General features: G+C 33.8%; 1 protein-coding gene across 8 annotated transcripts in view; it reads left to right on the top strand.

Moving 5' to 3' along the window:
* Positions 1-23497, top strand: part of POSTN (periostin) — a 34441-nt gene extending 10944 nt beyond the window's left edge. Inside the window, exons 7-23 of one of the 8 annotated variants that reach the window (XM_069602219.1) lie at positions 528-669; positions 1802-2014; positions 2867-3001; positions 4088-4236; positions 6269-6405; positions 6972-7102; positions 7616-7746; positions 7846-7948; positions 8056-8123; positions 9112-9157; positions 12058-12138; positions 14735-14824; positions 15510-15599; positions 16425-16502; positions 16887-16970; positions 21457-21498; positions 22703-23497. In XM_069602219.1, the coding sequence (XP_069458320.1) occupies positions 528-669; positions 1802-2014; positions 2867-3001; positions 4088-4236; positions 6269-6405; positions 6972-7102; positions 7616-7746; positions 7846-7948; positions 8056-8123; positions 9112-9157; positions 12058-12138; positions 14735-14824; positions 15510-15599; positions 16425-16502; positions 16887-16970; positions 21457-21498; positions 22703-22740 (1758 nt within the window). In that variant the 3' untranslated portion in view covers positions 22741-23497. The remainder of the gene's footprint in view (positions 1-527; positions 670-1801; positions 2015-2866; positions 3002-4087; positions 4237-6268; positions 6406-6971; positions 7103-7615; positions 7747-7845; positions 7949-8055; positions 8124-9111; positions 9158-12057; positions 12139-14734; positions 14825-15509; positions 15600-16424; positions 16503-16886; positions 16971-21456; positions 21499-22702) is intronic. The other 7 variants (XM_069602222.1, XM_069602223.1, XM_069602221.1 and 4 more) reach the window with 7 other exon arrangements.
* The last annotated feature ends 1940 nt before the right edge of the window (positions 23498-25437 follow it).

Genomic DNA, 25437 nt, shown 5'->3' on the forward strand with positions numbered 1-25437 from the left:
AACAGCAGATTGTTTTGGACCACTGAAATTCTCCTCTTCTCCATCAGATTCTAAAAAAATAATAAAAAGCTATTAATTAACAAAAGACTGTCAATTCTAGCAGACACATAGGCAGTATATTTCTTGAAATGAAAAGGTTTTCATTTTACACAGAAGAACTTATCTTCTCATATGAAAGAATAATATTTATGTGGACATAATAAAGAATGATGAGTTATGTAACTGAAGTGTATTGGACACATTTAGAATTTGTCCATCAGTTATTACACTAACTGCTGGATATTGCTTCAGTCACACAGGCATTAGCAGACTTTCCCATCTAAAATACAGTTTGTAGAAAGTTCGAAATAACATGGCTGTTTGTGCAAAAAATAATAATTTTTTTTAAAGATCTAACAAGAGTAAGATATAATTTCTACAGCTTTCTATAGGGTCAGCTCTCTGGTGTCAGCCTAGACTGAGTGTCTTGTAACTTTTTTTCTGAATTTGCAACATACAAGCCTCTGAAAAGCACATTTGTGTTTCAGGCAGCTGCCATCACATCTGATATATTGGAGGCGCTCGGGAGAGATGGTCACTTCACACTCTTTGCTCCTACCAATGAAGCTTTTGAGAAACTTCCACGAGGAGTTCTAGAGAGGATCATGGGAGATAAAGTGGCTTCAGAAGGTACTTAAGTGTCTTTGTCTATGAGAAGCCTCCCAGGATTCCAAGAAAAGGAAATGAAAAAGAGATTAAGTCCTGCCAATGCTATTATTTTTTATAAGCAAAGGCAAAGAAAAACTTTTATTTTGAGGCAGACGACAAAAATCTTTGAAAGAGTAGACAAAGTAATTAAATAATTAATTTAATAATCCAAGTAATTAAGTACTCGGGGTACACTAAAAATCACATGTTTCTGCACTGCTTTCAAGTAAATAAGTAGCAGGCATTAGAATTAGAAAGTGCTGAAATATTAGATCATCCAAGTTTAATATTATATATATTATTCAGTGGTTTTAATTCTAAATTTACACTGAAGTTAGGGGAGAAAATTCCATGGTTATCTTTGGCCACTACTTATTCATACACAGAATTTGGCTTCTTTCCAGACTCCCTTTTTATTGATAGTTTCAACTAGATTTTAAATTGTGACTAGCACATTTCTCTTATGCAGCCTACTGTAAACAGGCTTAACCAATTTATGATGAGATATTTTGGTGAAAATATAGACATAATAGAGTTTAGGCACAGATCACTTCTGAAGTCTTTCAAGAAACCATCTTTGCTTTGGTTACTTTCTAGATGTTGTCTTTAGGGCTGCCACAAACCTCCAATTTGAAAAAAGCACACCACCTGCAAAGCACACAAAAGTGCAGCTCAATAAAATAAAGTATGCCTGTTCAGCTGTTCTGTCATGAGTAGTTAAAGCAAGATACTACTTAGGTGTTTGCAACAGGCATCACTAACAAATACTCTGAAGGCTTTCTGAAAGGAGAAATTATTCTTGAGTTTCCATCAGAAATTATCTTCTTATGATAAATGGAACTTGATCTAACACATTGTACTGTACAAATAATTTCATGCAGTTGATCTTCTTTTCTGCTTATTTCTTACCAAACTGAGTTAATTTTACTGGAGAGTTGATGAAAAAAAGCATTCTGAGAACAAACAAAATTTTAAACCCTTAGGTCAGTACTTAGGTCTTATATATGCATTCTATTTCTGAGGAATACTTGGTTCCACAGTGAAAGACATCTGTTAAGGGTCAAATGCTATTTTCCTTGATCTGAAAGCATGTTCCTTCTCCTTCATCCTCTAGCTCTCATGAAGTACCACATTTTAAACACCCTGCAGTGTTCAGAGGCTATCATGGGAGGAGCGGTCTTTGAGACCCTGGAAGGAAACACCATTGAGATAGGATGTGATGGTGACAGCATAACAGTGAATGGAATAAAAATGGTGAACAAAAAAGATATTGTGACAAATAACGGTGTCATCCATTTGATTGATCAGGTCTTGGTTCCCGATTCTGGTGAGCAACAGTTTCCCATTCTTCTACCTACTGCTGTTTATCAATCATGATGTCTAAAGTATAGGCCTATGGGAAATAAATGTGCAGTATGAGGAGTGCCATGTGAAGCACAAACAAAGCTAACAGGGATGTGGTCCAATAAAACTTTATTTATAAAAACAAGTAGTGGGCTGGACTTGGCTCTTAGGTGATAACTTGCTGACCCCTGGTTAAATGGGCATTCCTGTAGCTGGGTCATGGCTACATAAGAGTTTACCATTCTATTCTGTCTACTTTTGTATATGTTTGATGTTTCCCTCAATAAAATATTTTTTTAAAAAATAATAACAACAACTAATAGCGAGCTGAGTCCTAAATAGGTAGCTTGTGTAGTCATGGTCATTCCAGTGCAATAGACTCTGGCTTTCCAGAGTTTCTAATATCTAATATCGTCAAAGATTCTTACAGTGCCAGAGTTTTTCTTGAAAATGGAACGAAAGATATAACCAAATGGTTACTTTTGGATAAATGAAAGAGCTATGGCCCTCACAAGAGCAGAGAGACAAGGGATGAGCAATAGAGAACTGAAGAAAACTGCAAAGCATGAAATTAGAAAGATATTTTCCTTCTGAAATTCTTTGAAATTCTCCACCCCTCCACCCCTCCACGCCCCCACCCACCCCCCCACCCCCCCTCCCCCGGCCAAAACAAAAGGGGAGCTAGAACTTTCTTACTAGGGAAAGGCAGGACTTCTTATCACATTGTTAGCACAGCAAATAGCTTATGGAAACAGCCAAGAACTGATTTACTAATTTCATGATGATAGTAATAACAACGATGACATTGTTTGAATGGTCGTGGTTTATTTTACAGCCAAACAAGTTATTGAGCTGGCTGGAAATCAGCAAACCACTTTCACAGACCTTGTGGCCCAGTTAGGCTTGGCATCTGCTCTGAGGCCAGATGGAGAGTACACTTTGCTGGCACCTGTGAATAACGCATTTTCTGGTATGTATCGGCCACTGCCATTCCAGCTCTTCCCACCTCTACACACCTTTTTCTTTTTCCTGCACCGTGACTGTCTGCTAATAAATAATAGATCTTTTATGAGGTGTTGATTAGTTTCTTCACTGGCTACATATACAATGAATTAGTACTGTTTTTATTAAAAAGCCCTTTATTTCAAAACATTTCATTATAATAGGTAATGGCCTACAGGAAATGAAATTTTGTGATAAGGGTCTTCAGTTTCTCTGTGAACCTGATCATATTTCCAGCACATGTAATGGATATATTAACAGATCTTAAGAAAAATAAATTTGATTTGTTTAACACCAACATTATACATAGGTGCATTTTGCAACTCAGGATTTGAAAGTAAGGTATCAAATTATGAGAAAATAAAAACAGGAGAATATGATATACTTCTATATTATGATGTGAACTATTATTACAAGTATTTGACCTTATATTGCTATTAAAAGACTGTGGTTAGATTAATACAACCTTACGTTTTTTTCCAGAAAAAATGACAAAGACATATGTGAATTGTTAGGCAAAATTTAACAATGAAAAAATAATCATCATTATTTTTGATGTTTTTCCAAATACTAGATTGTAACATAGAAAGTTATTAATAAGAAAATTCAAATTCTAAAAAATGTTGTTTTTCCTTTTTGTAATAATAAGGTCTGTAACTTGTTGACATCAAGCCAACTTTAAGAGGCTACATAATTCGCCGACTCTGTCTCCAGAAATTTAAGCAAATTTACAAATGATTCATCAGTTGTTTTTCATGTGACTAATGGACATCAAATTCTCAGAGAAAATCTTGGCCAGCCTTAGAGTTTAAAGTTTAACCTTTATCAATAACCACATGAAACCATGTAGCCCCTCACTGAGATGTAACCTATTGAAATAGCTCATGGTGCATAGAGTTTCTAGCCTTCAGTATTTAGTCAACTCATATATAAGTGTAGGATCCTTAAGATCTAAAATATTAGGGATTTTCCATTTTCATGATTTTCTCTTACAGGGGAAACTGTAATGCTTTCTAAATAAAATAACATTCTTTTGTAATGAATTTACTTATAGATGATACACTGAGCATGGATCAGCGCCTTCTTAAATTAATTCTACAGAATCATATATTGAAAGTAAAAGTTGGCCTTAATGAGCTTTACAATGGACAGAAACTTGAGACCATTGGAGGCAAACAGCTCAGAGTCTTCGTGTACCGTACAGTAAGTGCATTAGAAAGAGGTAAAATATCCACACTGGCCTACATGTCAAAAGATACGCCCTTGTCAAAGACTGTCCTTATAACAAATGTCCCTCAGAATTTTACTAATATGATTTTAATAGTTCATAGGAAGATCAGAGAAGTGAGTAGCATATTTGAAAAGACTATGAGGAACGTATACAAAGTGCTATGCATTAATAATTCTGATAATTTGCATTTGTTTCATCATCAATAACTTTTTTTAAAGCATTGTTTCAACCCCATAAATAACTAAAACCCCTTTCAAATAAGCTTTTTGTTTCATAGAGTACTGTATTTTCCTGTTTACATGGTAATTTTTATACTGAGTCAAATATTTAGGATGATCTTCAACTGTACTGTCACCATTCAGCAACTAAATCTCTTTTGAATGAGTTTCATGGTTAACTTTTATAGGCACATAAAGATCTCTATAAAATGGTTCTAATGTGCCTTATCTGAGGAAAAGTTTCTAGAAGATATTGCTTATCAAAATTACAGTTTGGCAAGTGATGCTATTCAGTTTCTTTCCAGGCAACCTTGCAGTTACAGGTAAAAAGAATTCATAAGAAGTCAAAGATGACCTGCAACCAAACATGACTCACAGCGTTTTCATACCATAGTTCCACAAGGTCAAGACACACTTTTTAAATGATACGGAAGGGACTTCTCTGGTGGTTCAGTAGTTAAGACTCTGTGCTTCCAACACAGGGGGCGTGGGTTCAGTCTCTGATGAGGAAATTGAGATCCCACATGTTGTGCGGTACAGGCCAAAAAAAACAAAAACAAAACAGAAAATGTGCTGCATTCTAAATGATACATATATAAATATTAGTTTTGTTCAAAGTGCTATAACTTAACCAGTAATTTAGCTTATACTTGATAGGGTTTTACTATCAATATAGTAAATATTTGCGTAGAAAATACAGCAATATATGGAAATATATGGGCTTCCCAAGTGGTGCCACTGGTAAAGAATTTGCCTGCCATTGCAGGAGACACAAGAACTGCATTTTTGATCCCTTGGTTGGGACGATCCTCTGGAGTAGGAAATGGCAACCCACTCCAGTATTCTTGCCTGGAAAATTCCATGGACAGACAAGCTTGGTGGACTTCAGTTCATGGGGTAGTAAAGAGTTGGTCACGACTAAGCACACACACACATGCCACACCATAGTAATATATAAAGATCACAAGAGGCAGTGAAGTCACTGAACTTCATGATTAAAGAAATTTACTAGAAAGGGTCTGAAAGAATGAGTAGAACCTGGAGAGGAATGACAGAAAACACAGAAATAGAATTATATGGAATTGCTTTGGCATCACTGACTCAGTAGACATGAGTTTGAGCAATATCCTGGAGATAGTGAAGGACAGGGAAGCCTGGCGTGCTGCAGTCCATGGGGTTGCAAAGAGTCAGACACAACTTAGCACCTGAACAACAACAATCGACAACACTACCTGTCCTACACATATAGTAGCTTGCCTAGTAGTAGAAAACCTGGTTGAATAAGATGAGTGAGGTCAGATGGTGTGCTATGCTTAGTCGTTTAGCTGTGTCCGACTTTTTGCAACCCCATAGTCTGCAGACCACTAGGCTCCTCTGTCCATAGGGATTCTCCAGGCAAGAATACTGGAGTGGGTTGCCATGCCATCCTGCAGAGAATCTACCGAACTCAGGGACCGAACCCAGGTCTCCCACACTGCAGGCAAATTCTTTACCATCTGAGCCACCAAGGAAGCCCATAAATACTAGAGTGGGTAGCTGATCTCTTCTCCACCCAGGAATAGAATCGGGGTCTCCCGCATTGCAGGCAGATTCTTAACCAGCTGAGCTACCAGGGAAGCCCAGGTCAGATGGGACAAGTCATTAAAAACAGAGGAGAGAAACTCTGGCATCATAAGCCTAGAGACCTTTCAGAAGAAACCATCCAGAAATTTTATTAGGGAGCTTCTTCCACATAGGGAATTTCAACTAAGGAAATGCACAGTTGTATCTTTCTTTTCTTTGCTAGGCTGTCTGCATTGAAAATTCATGCATGGTGAGAGGAAGCAAGCAAGGAAGAAATGGTGCCATTCACATATTCCGAGAGATCATCAAACCAGCAGAGAAATCCCTCCATGAAAAACTGAAACAGGATAAGCGCTTCAGGTAAGCTTCACCTGCACAAGAGAATAAGGCCTTTTGACATAGTTTTATTTCACAGTAAGTATTCCAAAATGCATTCAGTATTCAGTATTGCTGAGAATGCAATTTAGAATAAGAAGCTTATACGAGTGTTTCAAAATTAAAATATATTCTTAACACTAGTTTTCTTCCAGAATATGATTTGGTAAGTAAAAAACAAACAAAAACCAATCTAATAGACTGAACTACTCCTTGCAAATTTTTTATAATTATGTTTTTTAAAAATGGTAGTGTGTATTAGCAAAGACTATTTTGCAGAATATTAAATGAACAAATGCTTCTATTGTGTTACCAAATGTGACTTCATCAAGTGTTACAGGGGAAAAACAGAGGTTTGGAAATTTAAAAATCATACACATATTTAAATAATTTCCCCATGATAAACCTTAACGGTAAATTGCATTTGAAACATATGAAAGTGTATGAGCCATTTTCTTATTTTTCCACGTAAAGGAATTCTACTGTATTTCAGGCATGGTCGGTAGGCTTACCTAGACTAAATCTAATAAACATATGTCCTTCCTGCCTAGCATCTTCCTCAGTCTACTTGAAGCTGCAGACTTGAAAGAGCTCCTAACACAGCCTGGAGATTGGACTTTATTTGTACCAACCAATGATGCCTTTAAGGGAATGACTAATGAAGAAAAGGAAATTCTGATTCGTGAGTAGAAGTGAACACCAGATATATTTGCCCCTTGATTTCATGATCTCATTTCTTCCTCAAGTGTTCCTACCTAGATGTCGGCCCCCCACAGTTCCCTCTTTCATATTCATGGCTAGCCTTCCTCCTCTTATTCCACTTAGACTATGTAGAGGTTCCCTCATCAGTGTTCTCAAATAACTCCTTACTGTCATGTTGTGGGGCTAGATAATCACTTATGTCGTCTCTATTAAAGGCCACACAGTGAGGTGACAGAGAAGGAAATAGTCACAATTTCAAAAAAATAATTTGATTTTTTTTCCTCCAGTAAGTTGGATAATATTTTGATTGAACTGACTGAAGAGACTATGTTTTGACATAGCATTGTTACTGCCTTGAGAGCAATGACATTATGAGAAATTACAGAGTGGAAGAAAATAAATACGAAGAAATATTTTCCCCTTAGTCATCATAATATCAAAATGTCAAAATATATGACATATTATTAAATAAATATATATATTTTTCTCCTAGGGGACAAAAATGCTCTTCAAAACATCATCCTTTATCACCTGACACCAGGAGTTTTCATTGGAAAAGGTTTTGAACCTGGTGTTACTAACATTTTAAAGACCACACAAGGAAGTAAAATCTATCTGAAAGGAGTAAGTTCTCTAGAATATATCTATGAGAGTGTTAATCTAATATTCAGTTATCCTAATGTTCATTAAATTTCCCATTGACATTATCCCCTGTTTTAACAGGTAAATGATACACTTCTGGTAAATGAACTGAAATCAAAAGAATCTGACATCATGACAACAAATGGCGTCATTCATGTCATAGATAAACTCCTCTATCCAGCAGGTTGGTAATTATTGAACTGATTAATGAAAAATAAATCTTTTTCAATAGAAACCTAGATTTTTATTTCATTGATTCTTACAATATTCACTTTATATTCCTCTTCACAGACACACCTGTTGGAAATGATCAGCTGCTAGAAATACTTAATAAACTGATCAAATACATCCAAATTAAGGTACAGATGTTATTGCATAGTGCTCTCCTTGTAGCTCAGTTGGTAAAGAATCTGCCTGCAATGCAGGAAAACTGGGTTCGATTCCTGGGTCGGAAAGATCTGGAGAAGGAAATAGCAACCCACTCCAGTATTCTTGCCTAGAGAATTCCATGGGCAGAGGAGCCTGGCTATTGCATATGTTTCTAATGTGTTTAACAGATATTGCAGGTTTAACATAAAAAACTAGAAATGTATACATTAATAAGTAAATATACCCTAACTACATTGCTCTTTGTTGATTATACACCATTGGCATCATTTCTTCAATAGTTTACAATCCAGTAGGGAAGATAGGACATGTAGATAAAAGCAATAATTTTTCTATCATCAAATATTTTTGCTACAGAATATAAGGGAAAGATATTTACTTGTAAGAAATAGTCACTAATTACAATAGTTAGGGTCTCCTTAGCTGCTGAGATGGTAAAGAATCTGCCTGCAATGCAGGAGACCTGGGTTGGGAAGATCCCCTGGAGGAGGGCGTGGCAACCCACTCCAGTATTCTTGCCTGGTGAATCCCCATATACTGAAGAGCCTCGTGGGCTAGAGTCCATGAGGTTGCAAAGAGTTGGACATGACTGAGCGACTAAGCACACAGCACAATAATTCAAGGCAAAGGAATATTTGGGAATAAACACTGGGTTGAATATCAGTAGGGTTAAAGTGCCTGACAACATATGAAATATTATTTAATAAACATTTAATTTGGGATTTGCTATTTTATAATTTTTAAAACTCTGAGTAACAAATCCGACCATTTTTGCTGTCTTGCCAATAGCAAGAAATTTGAAGGTGACATGAAGACTTCATTTTTTACTAAATGTAATGGTAGTTTCACTTCTTTAGTAGGAATTAAAAATCATGGTGCCACAATTTTGTTAATACAGTGACGACATTTCATGTTAGTGCAATGACTACATTTCATGTTACTAAATATATTTGTTTTCAGTTTGTTCGTGGCAGTACCTTCAAAGAAATCCCCATAACTGTCTACAGTAAGTACATAATGAATATTTGTCACATATATGTGGCAAGATGTAAAAAAAAGAAAATAATTTTGTGTTTACTGAGATGATTGATAATCTGGTATTTAGAATTCCAAACAATGGCAAAACTCATCCCACTTGCATCAGGGCTTGCAGTCTGGAGGAGACCTTTCAGCCTTGACTATCCTCTTCAACTCCAATGAACCACTTCTTCACTCACAGCTTGATTCAATTGTTAGCATGGCAAAGATGCAAGGGAGAAAGTCATACAAACATATAGGGAAAAGACAGCTAAGATGCATTCCAGAGCTATTTGAAAATTCAAATGTGTGGAAATAGAAATAATATTGTTGAAACATTTCTAGCTCACTCCACTCTCAAGATCTCAGCTATCTAAGGGCAGACTGTCAGAGAATTCTAATGTTTATGGGCTGGTGGTTCAAAAAACTCTCCCCATTCAAAATTGGATGAAGGAACAAAAACATTGTCAGGTGATAAACCTAGAGTTTCTAGATTCCAAGGTTTCTTTTATTCCTGACTCTACCAGATTATCAAAATTAAACCTCTATTTCTTAACCATGGTAAAGGTATTTCATTTGCATAAATGTTAACTCATAGTATTTCTTATTCAGTGTAGTTTTTTCTTTCTTTGTCTTTCCCTCTTTTCCACTGCAGCTTTCAAAGCAGAAATTCTTTTTCATTTTGTTTTGACTCTACAGTTCAACACTCAAAACATATCAGTAGCTAAAACGTTGCACCCATTTGTACATTTATTTTGGCTAGAATTGTTCTATTTTATACTGTGAGCATCCTGTTATTCAATTAAGAAAATTTTCCTTAAGATTTACACCAGATATGGAACAGGCATAAAGATGATGTAAGGAGCAAAACAAAATGTCTGCTGTTCTTACTGATTTCAAGTATGTGATATTGACATGGACAACCCTAGAATCAGGCCAGATCAGCACTGTTTCAAAGATTTAGTTGGAAATAGTTATACTTCCACATGGTTTAAATTCCAGTCTGGAAGTATACAGTCTTGTTAAAGATATATTTTATTTAAAAAAATCAGAAAACGTTATGAGCTCTATTCATCAGAAATGCTATGTCATCTTCCTCCATAAAAATTATGCCTGCACTGCATTTCCCTACTTTATCCATGAGAGGTTCACCATTTTCTCTATATATCAATGCACTATTTTGCTTACAATGACCTAAAATATTATAAGTCCTTTATTTTCCTTTACTTACATTGGATACCTACTCACAGAGAATAATCTACATTTTATGAAATTATGCAAGTCTAATGAATCTTGTCTACCTACTCACAGCTCTTGAAAGAGCTCTGAGATTTACATTCTGATGTGGAATGTCGCTTTAACTCCTCTCTGACGTGTATGCTGTTACTTGGAAGCATAGTTGAGATAAAGGTTGAGACTAATTAAACCAAAGATTCCATTTTCATGTTCCTTTACTGACCTGTCTCTAAAATTTCTTTGTCTTATTATGTACTATTCTTGTCCCCCAAATACCTTACATATTAAATTGTATGGGGGAAAAATGCTCTCTAGTATATGTTGCCAAATATATGACATTTGAGGTGGAGAGGAATAAAATCAGTATTTAATCTTCATCCTTTGACCTGTCAAAACTATTTAAGTATTCAGAAAAGCAAAACTGAAGCAGAACTAGGAACCAAATAAATATTCTAAACTTCAAGTTCCTTAACAAGAAGTGTATTTTTAAGCTAAAGCTAATTAACCCATTCTGATAGTAGCAGCAGAGACCTCTATGGATTTGACCTTCATGGAAAGGTTTCTCTGTGGCCAGACCACCTGTGGAATGGATAACTGGGCTCACCAATTTGATTTCAGAGTTTCATAATTTGAGATCTCAACATGTTAAATCTGAAAGAACTGAAACAGTCACAATTAAGCCCTGGAATCCATATTAATTCAAAAAGTTGACACAGATACAAATTTCAAACACCTGAAGTGAAAATGTGACAGAGATCCAAATGTACTAACATTTTGCCTCTAGTGTGTCAACACAATCTGTTACAACTGCACAGACAGCTTTAGTTCCTTAGCTAATGACTCCATCTTTTAAGGCTGTAATTAGAAATGATAAAAAGTCAGTAGCTCTGGTATCTGACTCCATAGGCACACTTTCAGTTAATCTATGCAATCAAAAGCTGACCAAATGGTTGGCTACTATTTTAAATATATTTTGCACATAATTATTTCAGTTGAGTGGATAACATACATTCAAAATACTTAGCTTTCAGTTTAAAACTGATGATGAAAATTATAGTCATTTTAGCCTGTAACAAATATTTAAATAAATGATCATATCATATTTGTTGCATAGAGCTCACGGCTGGCTGACTGAAAAAATCCATTTTTAAGTATTCTGAACTATTTTTTTTTAATTTTCCTTTCTATATCACTGTCATCAAATGCATGAAAAATATTTCAAGTCTTTTTCTTTCAATGTCTTCTTCTAATTGAGAAAGAACCCAACAATGCAATTTAAGATACTATGAATTGTATGAAATTAATCATGTTTATTTGTCTTTGTTGCTATGCAGCCAGTATTTTCAAGAAGTACAAAAGAAGGTAAAGAGCTTTAGTGCTGCAGTTCAAACTTGTAGATTTCTAGGTAGAACTCCTCACATAGAAAGTATATATTTCACTGGAACAAATCAAAGTCACTGGACTTCAGAGTTCATCTGGACAAGAGAAGATACTAGATAATTACTATGAATTATTTCCTGTATATGACTGCCTGAACATATTATCACATCTGATACCTCAGTACCCAACAAAGACCAAAGGGGAAAAAAAGACAATTTCATTCAGGTTGTTTTTATGTAAGCATCATTTATGTTCCACTTTCTATACTTTCAGCAACTAAAATTATAACCAAAGTTGTGGAACCAAAAATTAAAGTGATTGAAGGCAGTCTTCAGCCTATTATCAAAACAGAAGGTAAAAATCAATGTATACATGGTTCCTTAAAAATCCATGTAATAGACTGATTTCTATGAATGTATCTACATTCTTTTTGAAACTAACATGCTAAATATTTCCATATCGATGGCATGCTCATTTAACAGCAGAATGCAGAATGCAAGTTTATTTAGAAGAGTAAATGTGCATTCCTAATACCTTCAGTACATTTGCTTGTATCTGATTTCATTTGAACTTAATTTGCCATTGCATTAGCACTAGTACCCAGATACTCACTAAACTGAGCTTTCTTCCCTGCACCTGGACTCTTTCAGAGAGTGTACTCTTTATAGCTGTGTTTCCAGTCTCCCCATATCAATCTCTTTCATACTGTTAGAAGGTGCTCCAAAAAAGTGCACATATCTTTTTATTCAACAGACTCAGAGAGCACAGAAGCTGTATATTGAAGAAAACTTTTAAAATGTACATCCACACATGATATACTTTTTAATTAAACCACTAGGAACAGAGGAAATAAGTAGTTGGTACAATGAATCAAACCTTAGAATCCTTAATTCCAGCCTTGAATGTGTATGTATATTTTACATATTCTTATATATAGCATTATATATTCTTATATGTATATATATATAAGATGGATGTTCCTTGGATGTTCAGTGATTAGGGCTCAATGTTTTCATTGTGGTAGCCCAGGCTTTATCCCTGTTTGGAGAATTAAGATCCTGCAAGCCATGTAGCATGGCCAAAAAAATAAAGTTAAAATAAATAAAATTAGGTTGTTTAAAGAGAGAGAGAATTTGGTGCTTTAAGAAGTTAAAATCACAGAAATTTTTGTTTAGAAAATATTTCTTGATCATTTTAATGAAAAAATAAAATGGTCCTTAATTTTAAAATTCTTGTACTATTTTTTTAAATTAGATTCCCTAAAATTGTATATAATCACTTGCACACATCTTCTTCAGTAGAAATCATTCAGATGCACTATTTTTGTTTTCCAAGATTCATCTCTTTTCTTTCAAGCTTCTTTCAACCTATCTATCTTCCCAGTCTTTGTGAACAGGTTTCTACTGTATTACTGTTTCTTCAATTACAAACACAGTGGAGTATCAACTCTACTTGGGTTCCTCCTATGAAGGGAACTAATATGAAAAATGGGATCATGTCCCCTGTGCATTAACAACTCTTCAGTTAAAAAATTTGGAAATTTGACTTTGTATAACATAATGAGAGAGACAAATATTAATACTTGCCTTGGCAGCCATCTATAATTTTGTCATCCTAGGATTGCTATTGGCATTTCCTTCTCACTGTTTAAACTTTTGCTGATTCATTGGTAACTCCTGAATTCTTACTACATATATTAGGATGTTTCTTAGAAAAGGTACTTAACCAAATTTTAGAATTAGGAATAAATCAACTGAAATTCAATTCGATAAATACTTATTGTACCAATCCTGTGCTGGGTATTTTCCTAGGTGCCCACCAGAGTAAATATGAAAAAAAATTTTTTGGTAGTAAATTCCTGCCTTCATAGAACTTAAGGGTGGAGGATGTTTCTCAAATGCTAGTTGAGGCTTTTCTAAAGAAATGTTTCCTTGGATATTTTATTAACTCACTTCCTGCTTTTAAACTCCTTAGCTGTTCTTTCCCTTTGAAGTTTCCACACCTTAAAAACTTGGCCTTATGTTTTGATACTCAATGTCCCTTGACCCCATGGATCAAATATTATGGTGTGAAATACTTACTGTTTGAATCAGCTGTACTCTTGTTTCATTACTTTAGATCTTCCTAGACTATTTAATTCTGGGTAATGGTGTACATTGACAATTTCTGGACAAACAAATAAACCTTCTCAAAGATAAGGAAATATAGCTCCATTCAACTGTTAAAGGGTGTTACTATATGAGTTAAATGTACTGAACTTCTCATCTAATTACTATGTAGTAATGTAGTAATCAGCTTTCTAACATTCAAAATGATTTTCTCTTGGAGCAAAATCATTTTGCAAGTCAAATGTAACACAACTTTTGCATTTGAAGGACTGTTTAACTATTAATTAGTAAATATTTGCAGCATTCACATAGAAAAGGTAAGTACTCCCATTTTCCCATAAAACCTAAAAATTGTATCTTAAAGGTAGGCATAAAGTTGGGCTTTTTTGATGTTCAGTAAGATACGGAGTAGTTAAAAATTAAATTTAAAATGTAATAAGAAAAGCAAGTAATAGACATCAGTATGGTAAAGTAAGATCTACACTAGCTATCATTAGAGCAACTGAGATTTGTACATACTGTGTGATTCACAAAGTATAGTCATATATAACATTTTGTGTGAACAGAATTTATAACTATGAATAAATGGATCAATTAAACATTCGTTTAAATTCTAAAGCTGATGAAATTCATTTTAGTAGCACACTAATAGACCCAGGAATCATTTGTTCTCCTAAATACTACTCAATCTGAAGACAATGGGAACTATTTAAAACCGATTTCATAAAACCTGAAAGTACTTTGACATTTCAGCAACACCAGTGTTGAAATAAATTTCCTGTTCTGGTAAATTTAAAGGACTGCATTAACATGATAATTTGTCTCCTAAAACGACGCCTCAGGACGCACAATACCAAAGGTCAAAATTGAAGGTGATCCTGAATTCAGACTGATTAAAGAAGGTGAAACGGTAACTGAAGTGATCCATGGAGGTGCGTTCTGTTTCCCTAGACTATTTAGGATCACTGTGAACATTTTGAAATTGTGCTGGTTTAAATATGTCGAATATGTGATGTTTTCTCTTGACTTTTATACACATTGGTGAAAAGCTTTTATTAGTTATGGATTCTTATTAGCCAATCAATTAAAATATAGTTTACCTTTTAATGGATCTAGTTGGATTCGATTTTACCATTAAATCACCAGGTCCAACAAAACCGTCCTTACTCTGCATATGCAAGGATGATTATGAATATAATGAAAACAATCACATCAATACCAGATAACATGTTGGTCTTAGAAGAAAAAATGAAAATTCTATAAGACTAATAAGCCACAGCCTGGACTTTTTATAAGGTTCCCATTCTAATGATGTGTAATTCCTTGGATTCTCCATAAATGCTCATTGCACAGTCAGGAGACGAGTATGACATGGAGTGTTAGCTTGACAGTTGACTCTCTCCTTTACCCAAGATTCAGGACATGACTACTACCTCTATTATCTGAATGTATTTGAGATATGTTCTCCAAATGATTATGATTGATTTCTAAATGGTATTACTGTGAGAAATACATTTAATCAAATGTACATTTAATACATTTGATTAAATGTCTAGCTTATGGCCATTTACACACCATACGAGGACAAATCAAATGCATTTTTCTTCCCCAATTTAGAGCCAATTATTAAAAAATACACCAAGATCATTGATGGAGTGCCTGTGGAAATAACTGAAAAAGAAACAAGGGAAGAACGAATCATTACAGGTAGTCTTTAATTCAATGCTATAGAACACTGTGTGTGTGTGTGTGTGTGTGTGTGTGTGTGCATTCAACGCAACCCTATGGACTGTAGCCTGCCAGGTTCCTCTGTCCATGGGATGCTCCAGGCAACTATGCTTGGATTACAAAGAGCAAATCACATTTAATCCTAAAATATCTCTATAAGAATTACTAAAGAACTTTTAAGTCATTTTCATGGTGGTTACTGAAGTTATTCATTTCTTTTTTGGTAGAAATAATACTAACTCTAAATATATAATCTATGTTTTCTCCTGAATTGGAAATTTGGGAGCAAATCTATAAGCATGTGTTTTTATTATGAATACACATATGTATTATATAATATATTATCTTCACTTTGCTATTTATTGAGTTACTAAATCCTAAAAGAAAAACCATTCCCTCCTTTGAATTTTCCATTAATCTTAAGGTCTACACACCAAACTATATGCAAGTTAGTATAAAACAGTTTATAAATAATTTCAGTAAACCTCTGTATTAGTCTGCCACCAATGAATTAGCATAAAATTCTGAATTCAGCTATTTTACAAGTATTTGTCTAAACAAGCAGTCAGCACCTATGGCCCATGCCATCTTTTAATACTTATGTAAATAAAGTTTTATTGGAACATGATGTGACCATTCATTTATACAATGTCTATGGCTATTTTCACACTACAAGGGAAAAGTTGAATAGTTGCAACACCAACCATATGGCCCATAAAGTCTAAATTACTCACTATCTAACTGTTACAGAGGAAGTGTACCTACCCTTGTTTCAGGTCTTTTTGTAAACTGTCTTTCCTTTAGGTCCTGAAATAAAATACACTAGGATTTCAACTACAGGTGGAGAAACAGAAGAAACGCTGAAGAAATTGTTGCAAGAAGGTCAGTATGTCTAGAAAAATAAGAACGTGACTTTTCTTAAGCTATCTATTTATATCAAATTCTAATATAATCTTTGAGGCCTTTTACATTTTCTTCTCTATCTCACTCCTTTGTTCTAGTTCCATACCAACACAAGAAAAAAATCCAAAGATAGGGAATGAAACTCAGATGATAGTCATATTGATGGGTTTGTTCTGTATTTGTTATATACTGTTCAACAACTTTGTAAGAAAATTGGCTTATCAAAAAATAGCACTAAAAACCAAGAAGAACCAAGTGTTGGTCTGGAATTTATTGTTTGGCAGATGCCATTATGTATCACATCAAATCTCCAGCCTTTTTATTACATAAACCAACTTTTGCTGTAAACATGTATCCTCTCAGAGGTCACCAAGGTCACCAAATTCATTGAAGGTGGTGATGGTCATTTATTTGAAGATGAAGAAATTAAAAGACTGCTTCAGGGAGGTTAGTAAAAGGGAAACAACTAACCCACTTAACAGGTTCTGATAACTGAGTTCTTCAGCTTTTTAAAGACTGAGCATTCAGGTTTGTTTGTTTGTTTTTTAATTAGGTTAAAAAACAGCATCAAGTCTGTCTTAACAGATTGATTGGGTCAATGGTGGTTAAAGTAAGAGGTATAAAGAAAGAATTACTAGCTTAAACAGTCTTTAAAAAGTTCAGTGGGGAGCAATGAATATTTTTTTGCTCTGATACAGACAACTGTAAGGATATTCTTAGTATGTGAAAGAGGGATGCTTTTAAAATTGGTAATTATTAAAAGAAGCGCAAATTGAAATAATTTTTCTATTTTAAAAAAATGTATTCACTGCCCCCACAACCATAATAAAAGGCATGTTTATGAATTTTTTTAAGTGCATAGAACTAGCAAAAAAAATTGCATTTAGCAATTTTATTTTCCAAAACTACATTCTCAGGAATGGGTTATCTGTTTCTTCTAACAGTTCAAGTGATAATCTATACCTGGAGCTGTAAATTATTTTGCATATGAAATTAATTTTAATCTTTAAAATATGGAATGTTCTCTATGGCATTAAAAGGACCTACTTTTAAAAGGAAAGAAGAAAAAGAATTCAAAATCTTACACAAGCTCTCAATGGTAATTACACAAAGAAATTTGACTAAACTAATTTCTAATTCATTTTATTAACAAAAAAAGTACTTAAATTGTTTTAGAGAAACAAGAATTTAAATTATCTAGAAAAATCAAATATGTTCTTTGAAATATACTGTGAATTAAGAAACACAACTTAAGTTTAGTGTTTATCCAAAGTATGGTTCCCATTAGCTTTTATGCTTAAAATTTTAAAAATTATAGTACTATATCCAAGAAGTTGTCATTTCTTTTGGGACTGTATCTATATTTAGCAATTATTCTTTATTTTTACATAAGCAGACTCTCTTGCATAATATTGATACTGTTCAGCAATAGTAAAAATAAATAATTTTTTTGAACCAATGATTGAATTTCCCCTCAATAGAAAAATGTGTGTCTGAAAAATACAAGACTTCCTTTCAGACTGCTGGGAGTATATGACACTCCCAAAGCCACAGTAGAACCAGTTTCCTATAAGCTATAATACAAAATTTACTCACCTACACCTAAATGCTTACACTCTACTAGAAAAAAGGTGGAGATTTGAGTGAAGAAAGGCAGATATTGTGAAAATTAAGTTGAATTCTTTTTTTTTTCAGTCCTTGCCATAGTAAGCAGCTTTGTAGAATGGCAGTGCTTTTTAGAGAATGAACCAACCAGTAGTTGCACTTGTATATATTGCTTTAATTTATTTAGACTTAAACTTCAGGTAAGTATGTTTTCCTCCCCTTCAATACGCCCCTGTTATCAAGTCCATTATAAACAACGAACTGAGTTTTGAAGAATAACTTCGACCAAAAGAAGATAATACCTGTTACAAGAATAAGATAATCTAATTTTAATCAATAGAAATAGAATCCTTCTTTAATTCTGGTTTCTGTTCATCCCAGAGGTTGATCCCTGAATCTTCCAGTGTTTGGTTTCTCTACATACCTATAAAGCATTCATTTTGTCAATGTCACAACATAAATTTAATAGTTTTTTTTAAAGATGTTATATTTTATATTGGAGTATAGCCAGTTAACAAAGTTGTGATAGTTACGGATGCATACACAGCAGAGCTGTGCCGTAAATATACATGATTGAGCCACACATATACATGTATCCATTCTCCCCCAAACTCCCCTCCCATCCAGGCTGCCACATAACATTGAACAGAGTCCCATGTGCTATACAGTAAATCCTTGCCACAGCATAAATTTTTATCAAAACATTTCCAAGGATTCTTTTCTCGTGAGGAAGACAATATAAGTGGTATAGTTACTAATACCTGGACATTAACTGGACATTCTAGTTTTCTTTTTTCCAGCCCTGTAAAACCACTGGGTCAACACTGAGTAACAAGTGTCCTCTTGTCTAGATCCCAAGAAACACCAATGAAGCTGGTGTGAATAAAGATTATGTCATGCAAGATAGGCTTTTTTTTTTCTTTCAGAATATTGATCTATAGCTAAACTATGGTCTTCATCTCAAAGCTTGTAGTTTTCTATCTGAACTGCTCATTTTATGGTACATACAGTACATTTTGATGAATTGAATGTATTCCTCAATCATTTAGTTCATGTTTATAAACTTGGCTAAATGGTCAATTGGGTACTAATACTATGATTTCTAATTTAAATACTTCAGACTCCTTAACTAAAATTCTTCTCAAAAATGTGTACAGTTGTTCACTCTTATCTTAAATGGAACTACATTTACTGAAACTACTGAAGTAATTAAGGGAAAATTGCAGAAAAGTAGGCTATGGAGAAAGGAACAACAACAAAAAGCTGTTTGAGAAGGTTTTGATAAATCTGCCAGTATAACATTTGAAGATTTATGGCCTCTGTACAGAATAGAGGATCAGGTCCTAGGTCTGGCTTTCAATCTGGGCTCCCACTTGAACTTAAGTAAACTTATGTGTTTCTGTCTTGTTTGCCTAATCTGGGAAGTGGGGATGGTAATGTTACCTACATAAAAATAAACCAATATATGGACAGCACTTGGAATAATGTTCACTGCATAATAATAATGTCCTCAGTGATGTTAGCTACTATCAGGATTATGTCAATTCACACTAACATGGTCAACAAAGTAATATTTTATGCTCTACTTTAAATTTACAAAGTCATAGCTATGTAAAAATACAACAATCTTGCAGATAATTGGGTGGAAACACTTTGTGTGTTTAAGGAAACATGGTGGGGAGGGGCATTTTCGTGGGATCATTCCAATGACTGGTTTACCTTAACACTTTTGCTTCTCTAAACACAACATACAAGTGTCATTCAGTTTGAAATTGTAGAGAGCCACTGAGAGAAAATCTGATTTTCTGCATTTTAATTAAGCTTTTCTTCAAGAGATATTTGTTTGCCACAGTGAATATTTCTTATTTTGATTTTGTCATAGCCAAATAGTCATAAATTAACAAGTTAGGTAATTAGATGTGCATTAATCAGATGCTGCCAAATTTATAAAAGAAAACTGAGTGTAAGTGCTTATTTTCAAAAGTAATGTTGAAATCTTGTTTTAAGTTGCATGATAAGTGCTCTTTGGAATTAGTAAGTCCATTTTATACAATGATTTCCATCTTTTCGTGACAATATTTCCATCTTTTCTTGACATTTTTTTTGTGGCCAAATAAACCTGAAGTTAAGGGAAATATATCAGTTGGAGCATACTCATAATTCAGACTTTTCTATCTAACCTAAACTCTCCCTTACTATCAAATCTGAGAAGGTTTTCCATAGTTCTACATTTTACTATAGTGTTAATGCATATGATAAATGGTTATGTAACATATCCAAGCAGAATAAAAAGACATGCTGGAAATGTGCTATGTAGACAGAAACACAATTCTTCAAAAAATACTTAATATTTCTTTTTTTTTAAATTCTTGACATTATACAGCCGAAAATACTGTTGGTGATAGTTTCATGTCTTACTTTTATGAGATTTCAGAGAATTGAAAGAAATATATTTATATATCATAGAAAAATTTTGACTTCATTTTGAGTACAGATAATATATAAAAATCGAGAAGTCAAACTTTGGAGAAAAAATAAAGAAGGTAAGCAGAGAAGCGAAGTCACTATAGGGACCATATTTATTCTTTGATCTCAAATGTCCAACAACAGAATGAAAATGGGAATTTCAGTTGACCAAGTAGTCTTGTCAATAAGTTAAAAGAAAAAAATGAAGAACTGGGAAATATTTTGCAAAATATTGCATTGTATGAACACTGCATTGTTATGAACACTTGAAATTCTAAAATATGAGCTCTTATTTTTAACTATTTAATTTTTAAATGGTCTTGTTGGATTGGAATTCAATTCAGGAATTGAATTGGTACAAACTTCTTGAATTGCTTATTGGCAGACTTCACATATTAAAAGTTAATCAAAATTAAATTACAATGAGAATTTTACAGAGGCAGAAGTCTGATATATCACAAAGAGGAATGACTAGGAAAAAAACGAGTGCATAACTCTGGGAATATACTTCTGCTAAACTTCATAGGATGTTAGACATCCTTTCATCATAAAGTGATGCCTCTTACAAAAAGGATGAAAAGTAAGTCATGTAAGTCACTTACTCCATGCAAAAATGGAACACCATCTGGGGCTCCACATAACATAATAAAACAATATGTTTTGCAAAAATAGTAAACATTCATTATGATATAAGGAAGACAAATGTCTGTTGCCAATGCCAAAGTCTCACTACTCCAGGAGAAAATCTACATGTTTAAGTGATGTTTATTTAAAACTTTACACTTTTCTGCTAAACTGTGTTTTCCTGTCTCATGTTAGTCATAATTTCAAAGTATTTTTAACTACAACTGTTTAATTTCAGACACACCTGTGAGAAAGATACAAGCCAACAAAAGAGTTCAAGGTAAATATATTGATTATGGTGATTTGCATAAGTGGCACATCTGTTACAGTAAGACAAAACAAAGGAGAGTATTTTAATATACTTTATTTTAAGCAAAGTATTTTGATTATATGAACCAGAAAATAAACCTTTCATATCACTCACTATTAATAAAATGTAAGAAAAGCAAACATTAAAGGAAAGAAAATTATACTCATGTAAACTGTTAAATATATTGAATCACTGGGGTAGATTAAAGTAGAGTTAATTTGAAAAGAAATCTTTGAATAACAAAGTTGAGTAAAAATAAGTTGCAGGTACACCAGAACTCTGTGAAACTATTATTTAAGATGAGGCTGCGGTTTGAGACAAAAATAAATTCAAAGCTATATATATTGTACACTTATAGGAAATGATTAATATATCTATGTACAAAATGTTGATATAATGTGTAGATTATATACATGTATATATCACCTATATACTATAACTTTCTTTATAACTTCATTTATGTGTATTTTCTCATCTTCCACTTAGGATATCTTATATTCTGGTACAATCAAATATCAAAGATTTCCTCTGTGAAACTTAGAATTACATACTAATAGTCAAAAGAAATTGCAAGACTTTTCTATAAAATGCATGTATAGGCATATCTGATTTTAATTTAGTTCAATATAGACATTTGAAACTAAAGACTCAATTGTACAAATAATTTGTAAGTGAAAACTTTATCATGGATTTCTTTTAAACATGCAAAAATCATCCAAATTTTCTAAGGAAATAAAGCATAACTTTATTATGTTCATATACCTTTGATCAAAAGATGACTTGGTTTCATCATAAACAGAATATTATTAAGAAAACATAATTTGACATTTATTATAATAAGAAATAATAGTCTTTTATAGATATAATTATGCATAAAATGGGGCTTTGCTGATGGCTCAGTGATAAAGAATCTGCCTGCAGCAGAGGAGACGCAGGTTTGATCCTTGGGGCAAGAAGATCTCTGGAGGAGGGCATGGCAACCCACTCCAGTGTTTGTCTGGAGAATCCCATGGACAGAGGAGCCTGGCGGGCTACAGTCCATGGGGTTGCAAAGAGGTAGACATGACTGAAGCCCCTGAGCATGCACCCACACACATGAGTCAAATATCATATTGTTAAACACTATAATTTCATCCAATTTACAATCTATATTCTCTGCCTTCTTCCTAATCAGCATCTAGAAGACGATCAAGGGAAGATCGTCCTCAGTGAAAATCCAGACACCAGACAACAAAGTTTATACAACCCTAAACCAACAACCCAGTCTTAAAGGAAAAATATGAAAGCCACTTTGATGTGAAGAAATGAGCCAAGACAAAAGAGCAATTGTTGAACAATTCTGAATGCAGTAATTTTTTCTTTCTGAATGAGAAACATGAGGGAGATTGTGGGTTTAGCCTCCTGTGGGATAGAATCTGAGGGAAACATAACACCTTACAGACTTTTACATCTTGACATGAAGAGTTCCAGCTGACTTTGGAATCCATGAGAGAAAATCCTTGTCACTGGATTCATTACAATTCAAATCTCTGAGTTGTGACCTGTTATCCCATTGAGAAGATTGAACCTTGAATTTACATATGGAGAGATAAAATGCATACAAGGAGTTACCTCTCCGTGGGAAATGGGTAAATAAAAATGGGTGCTCAGTATTAAAAAATGACAAAACCAAAATTTTACATCAAAAAGCTTTGCACATTTCTAATAAAATGTGGGTTTACTGGCAAATTATGTTATTTCTACAACTAATTTTGTACTCTTGAAATGTTTGTCTTATGCTTCTTGCAATACATATTTTTTATCTCAAACATTTCAACAAATCCATTTTTCAGGTATAAAGACAATTATTTCAAATGGGTAATTCAAAAAAACTCAAGGTTTAAGTTAATAAGAGGTTTGGACTTGGGAACAGGACTTTATACCTCTTTTTTTATATATAACAAATACTCATTAAAGGAGATTGAATGAATTTAGTGGTTTTTGAATTTTTAAAACTATTATGATACATAAATAGCCATTACACAATGAAGCAATAGTTAAACATCAACTGAGTGTATAATATAACCCCTGAACTGTGCTAAGCTGTGAGGATTCAAAAGAGGAATGAGACAACTACTGTTTCAAAGGGCAAAAAGACAAACCAGTAACCCACAATGTACCATGGACTGTTAGAGAAGAATTAACGGCATGACACAAACACTTCAATTAAGTATTCCTAGGCTTAGGCTAACTTAGAAGGAGCCAAAGAGATGTCTTTAATGAAGACTTGAAGTCACATAAGTGTCCATTTCATGACAAAAGAGAAGAAGAAAACTATTTGTTTTCTGAGAATGATAAAGAGATTTGTTTGATCTACTCAGATCTCAATAAATGTCATCCTTATCTTGGACCAGAGATAAGAGCAGGTAGGGATCAGAATCCATACTGCTGAGAAACCAACTTGTCATAGCTTAATAAATTATACCATGTGTTGAATTTAGCAATCAAAGGACTGTAAAACTGAGGAAAACCAAAACAAAGATATCTCTTGGGTCAGAGGCTCGGTGCTAGAGTACTACTAAAGGACCTGGAGAGATCTGAAGTAGCTGAAAAGCTTTGGTTCTTTGAGCAGCAGTTGAGGTAAGGAAGTGAGGTGTTAAGTTCTAACAGTGCCACTGACTGGAGAATTGCTAGATAGCATGGGTTTTCCAGAATGCTTTCTAGTTTAGACGGTGGTGAGATTTATGCACAGCACTTAAGAGCCCTTGCCAAGAAATAAAATGTCCTACCAACTGAGGACTCAGATAGATATCTTTGGACTTTGATTTCAGCTGGACAGACCATTGCCATGACTTAACCAAAATGATTCAAAGGAGGTGATTATGTAAAGTGGTGCTGGTGGAATATACTAAACTAATATCAAGATAAATGGCTGTTCTAACCAGACAGCATATTGTTACTAACCTTCTGGAAGATCACAGGTTGACTGCATAGAACAAAGAGTACGTGGATTCATTCATTTCACCCCCTTCAGGGTTTGCTTTTGATAATGAGCTGAGTATTGCATGCAGAGTTTGCCTTTGAACATGGTCATCATAGACAGTAGAGATGAACTTGAGGTCTTTTTAAAGACTGGCACCTTTAAGTTCTAAGGCCCTGCTTTTTAAAATTTTTTTGTACCATAGAAGAAAAAAAAAGTAGTATTTGCTAAACATACATACAAAAATCTAGCATATCTCTGGTAAAGGATAGCCAACTGATACATGTCAATATATTTAAAGATGAAATTAAAAGATAAACTATTGATAAAATAGAAATAACAATACAAGTAAAATGATATAAGGTTAAACTGTATGAAAGTAAACCATTTAAAACCATAAAATAAGAATTTAAAATAGATAAATAATGAATAAATATCCTACCAGGGCACTTTCTACAAATGGAAACTGCGGCATAGTATATGCTTTTATATACAATATTTATTCCTTTAAAAATTCTGAAGAGTTGTATTATCTCCAGTTCTATGTGAAAAACATGAGGCTCAAGGACTTTGTATCACTTTTCTTATTTCTTTTGCACTGTACTCTTACATCTGGCCATCACTCAGCTTACCACATGTTCATTACCCAACAAGCACAACTTGAATAAAACAAACACACTTATTTTTTGAAATTGTGCTTACTCTGCACTGCTTGATTTCAGCTCTGAATTTCAGTTAAATTTTAAAATAACCCTTTCTAGTTAAGTCTGGTGTACAAGGTTTTCTACACTAACTTTGAGAAATAAAGCTCTATAGAGATTCCTGTTGAAATCATGGTATTCAAGCAGCCACTGATCTACTTTCCATCACTACCGATAACAGCATTTTCCAGACCTCTATATAAACTGAGTCATATAGTATGCACGGCTTCTTTTTCTGGATTTCTCTTA

Source organism: Ovis canadensis, chromosome 10 (assembly GCF_042477335.2).
Source record: "Ovis canadensis isolate MfBH-ARS-UI-01 breed Bighorn chromosome 10, ARS-UI_OviCan_v2, whole genome shotgun sequence".
Lineage (NCBI taxonomy): Eukaryota > Metazoa > Chordata > Mammalia > Artiodactyla > Bovidae > Ovis > Ovis canadensis.